The sequence below is a fragment of the Rhea americana genome, unplaced genomic scaffold, assembly GCF_003343005.1.
Source record: "Rhea americana isolate MKP2758 unplaced genomic scaffold, rheAme1 scaffold_54, whole genome shotgun sequence".
NCBI lineage: Eukaryota > Metazoa > Chordata > Aves > Rheiformes > Rheidae > Rhea > Rhea americana.
The window spans coordinates 3,993,720-3,997,594 of NW_028186690.1; the positions used below are offsets into that span (position 1 = coordinate 3,993,720).

The 3,875-nt window shown below is 40.4% G+C and overlaps 1 protein-coding gene across 1 annotated transcript; it reads right to left on the reverse strand.

Annotated features, from left to right (window-relative positions):
* Nucleotides 1-722: 722 nt before the first annotated feature.
* GPR85 (G protein-coupled receptor 85) lies at nucleotides 723-3,675 on the reverse strand. Its single transcript, XM_085318492.1, has 2 exons — nucleotides 3,646-3,675; nucleotides 723-2,535 (listed from the first exon to the last, which is right to left on the reverse strand). Exon 2 carries the CDS (start codon nucleotides 2,358-2,360, stop codon nucleotides 1,248-1,250), a length of 1,113 nt encoding a protein of 370 aa, XP_085174618.1. The 5' UTR covers nucleotides 2,361-2,535; nucleotides 3,646-3,675; the 3' UTR covers nucleotides 723-1,247.
* Between the last annotated feature and the right edge of the window lie 200 nt (nucleotides 3,676-3,875).

A 3,875-nucleotide genomic window follows, 5' to 3' on the forward strand; every position in this document is an offset into this window, starting at 1 on the left:
AAAACTTAAATAATTTAAAACAACCAATACACCAAAATGTGCAGAAAATATAAACAAGACTGTGCCTTCAGTAGAATAAATGCTTCACAAATTGTGCAAGATATCATACTAAGGCTGCGGTCTCCCCATGACAGCTGTCTTAAAATATAAACATACATCAACTGCCTGTGTTTCTCAGAACAAACTAGAAAGGGCGGCACACCTAGAAAAAAATCATATCATCCCAGTGATGTGCATACTGATTTTGGGAACCACTGGAGTAAAAAGGAAAAAAAAAAAAAAAGAGAGAAAGAAAAAAAAAGGAGGACTAAGTGATCTTTCATGCACTCCCAGATGACTGACCAGAGTTACTGATTCAATTTTCCTTGCTTATTTGCTTCAATGCTAAACAAAATGGAAGATACTAGATAACCCTTTAAGGCAACATGTGTTTATTCTGTATAATTATAACTGTTCAATTATGACTGGATATTATCATTATCGTTGCCTAACAGACTGATATCTAGCTTTTTAAAAAATATAAATAAGAGTCTATTAAACTTTATCCCAAATCAGCAAAAACCACAGAATACAGTTAAATGTTAGTAATTTCACTGTTAAGGAAAATGGTATTTAGAAAGAGTAATATATTTGGAAAAAAAAAGTAAAGTCTAAATCTGAACAAAAATACTGCTTTGGAATGCTCCCCAAAACTTACTCACAAGGCAAACAGATTTGTAAGTGTGATAATCCAATAATGCATGGCACATCTTTAATCAGTTACAGTACTTGAGTCCCCAGTTTTCAGTCTTTGCAAAACAATAATTGTATGAAATGTTTTAAAGGTCTTCAGATGTCTAAAATTAGTTTTATCAACACATTAACCTCATATCAACTTAATTTATTAAGATGTCCAATGCTAATCTTTTTGATGGTCTTATTTTATGTAGTGATATACACAGCATTTAGCACTGATACTTAGCACCTGCTACTTTCATAATCTAGATTTCAACCACATAAAGGAATTCAGGGCAGTAGTTCAGTCCTTTGTTCTTAATTACAAACCTTCAGCAGTGGTCAGCAGGAACATGTTTAGGTTTAAAATAGGATTAGAGGTGAGCTATTGCAAAGACTGCAGAATGTTGCCCAAATCCTTACAACTGCTGACATCCCATTCTTGATTTTCTTCTCAAGACATGGCTACAGGCCACAATTGCTTAGCAGAGAATGGTAGTGTTTCACAAGGCTAAAGATTTACAGATGCTCCCTCATATAACACAGTAAGGTTCCCTTGGTAACCTGGATTTTCTGCAGTAAAGAAGGGTTGTGCTGAAACAGCGCCTCAGCTCCCTGTTGGAGAAAATGCAGACAAAAGGATTGATTCCAGCTTGGGCAAAACTCATCCAGACAGCRGCCGTTAGAAATCCCCCGGGTACTACAGGCCCTCTTGCAAAAACTCTCCAGTAACAGGCTACCAGATAGGGACCCCACAAGGTCAGAAAGAGGAAAGTCATAATGTAGAACATTCTGCTGATTCTCTTCTCCATTTTGAACTCATCTAAAACCAGCARCCTTCTCCTGCCTGTGGTGTTCGCATTTTGCCTGATTCCCAACAAGGTTGGAGGCGTGGGACCCCTTCCAAATCCAGCCAGCCAATTAGCAGCTGCTTGACCACTGGCTCCAGGACCATGAAAAGTCCAGTTCTGACTCACTGCTGCAACAAACTGGACTGGCTTCATTTTCCTGCGATCGTGAACAAAAAATATCAGCTTGAGGTAGACAAGCTGTGTGGCTAGGAGGATAAGGGCAAGAAGAAGCATAAATCCCAAGGAATCATTAGCCCTGAAGGAACGATGCTGGAAAGTGCATTGGTCTTCCTCCCTAATGAACGAGTAGGTGCCCACATCTAAAACTGGGGGGAAAGCCATGGCTACAGAGAGAGTCCACACCATACAGATAACTGCCAAGCAAGTCCAGAAGGTCAGTCTTTTTGTATAAAAACGGTGGTGGGCAATAGCTAAGTATCTGGTGACGCTTATGCAGAATAACATGAAAGCAGTGTGGAAGCAGGACAAAACCCCCAAAAAGGCAATCACTTTGCAAGTAAGAGTCCCATACGTCCAAGTAGAGCCATTTTTTACAGAGGTGAAAACAAATGGGAAACAAATTGCAGATCTGAGGATATCTGAGCAGCAAAGATCCAACAGGAAGTAGTAAGGAGCTCTATGCAAGGTCTTATCTTTGACTAGCAAAATGGAGATCAGAAGGTTACCCACCACACTGACTCCTATTATGAAACCCAGTGAAGTCAGTTTCAGAAAAGCTGTTAAAGGAGAGAGATTTTGTAAAATGTTGTCAGCTGCATGGCTGTAGTTCGCCATAGATGGATGGATGATATGTATATTGCCTCAGTCAAGTCTCATGATCTATATATAAGAACAAGGAAAAAATAGATCCATACATCTTACTGAAAATGTAATCCACAAACAGAACTGATCTTGTGTCTAGTCACACAGTACATCCTCTTCTTTCTGATTTGTCATGCCATCAAAATATCTGAAAAAAAATCGAGCTATCAGTTCTTAAGTTAACAAGAAATGATGTCAGAAAGTGCTAACAAAGATGTTAATTTATGGAGAACCAAATGAAGTTGTAAATTTGAGTACTATTGTTTGTTTTTAAAAATCATGAGGCTTTTTTTTTTACACTTACTGTTTAGCATGTTTGATTATTGGCATTTCACAGATTTGGCTACTGACAGTTTCAGAACTGAGCAGTGCCCTTCTATTTGGTAGTATATATAATTTTACAGTTAAAGCCTCAGAGATTTTATGAATCAAATGATTCCCAGTTTGCAGGTCCAAGAGTTAATCACTGACATCTTTTACAAAAATTTCCAAAGACTTCTGATATTTTGACATTACCTACATTTATTTTACAGCTACAGTATTTGTCAATGTTTTAGAGCCAGCTAATGTGTTGATACGGATCACACCCAAAGAAACCCTGCAGAATTTATGTTTTTTAACCCAAGTCACCAAAGCACATTAATCACACAGTGTTAGTTCATGCACATTGCAAGAGAAACAGTATTCATTATCCCCCTCCCTTCCTCCTATAAACCATAATTTTGTCATTTAGGTTTTCAAATAAACAGGTATGCCAGACAGATGACAGCACTATGCTTTAGGGTCTTCCTTCCCTTCTCTTCCCCCCACTCCCCGCTTTAATGCAAATCTTTAAAGCCTCGACATAATTCCGAATAAGCAACGGTTAATGGAAATACTGAGGGGGGAGAAAAGAAAAGGGGGGCAACACACCCAAGATATAATGCCGATCCTTTTGGAACGGCTGGTTTAGGCTATGCTTAAATAAACACATAATAAATGAATTCTTTTTTTTCCCCTTTAGCTAATTAGGGCTCCGCGATTCCTACTAATCCTCCCGGTGAATCGCACCGGAACGCATTTCATGCAACAAAATGCAATAAAATAAAATAAAATAAGGGACTGTCTGCTGCTGTTTTTCCCCCCTCCAGAGCCAGGGAMGGGAGCCACAGCAGGCATGATCAGGCTCCGTCGTTATCCACACGAAGTGTTTCCTATGCCACCTCGGGTGCACAAAGGATATTCCCACTGAATCCCAGTAAAATCCTGCCGTTCTTACCGTCCACAAAAGAGCCTGACTGCTGGCTGTGTAAACAGAGGCTGATCAGATCATGGCACATCGTTTTAAAAACCATGAAACCAGGCTCCCCCTCCCCCTGCCGCCAGCCCCGCCGCTTCCCCTCCTCTGTGGAGCTGTGCCCGCCGCGCCGCCGGCCCTGCCTCCACGCACACGCACACACACTGACACACGCACTCACACGCACTCGCACACACCACGCACACGGCCAC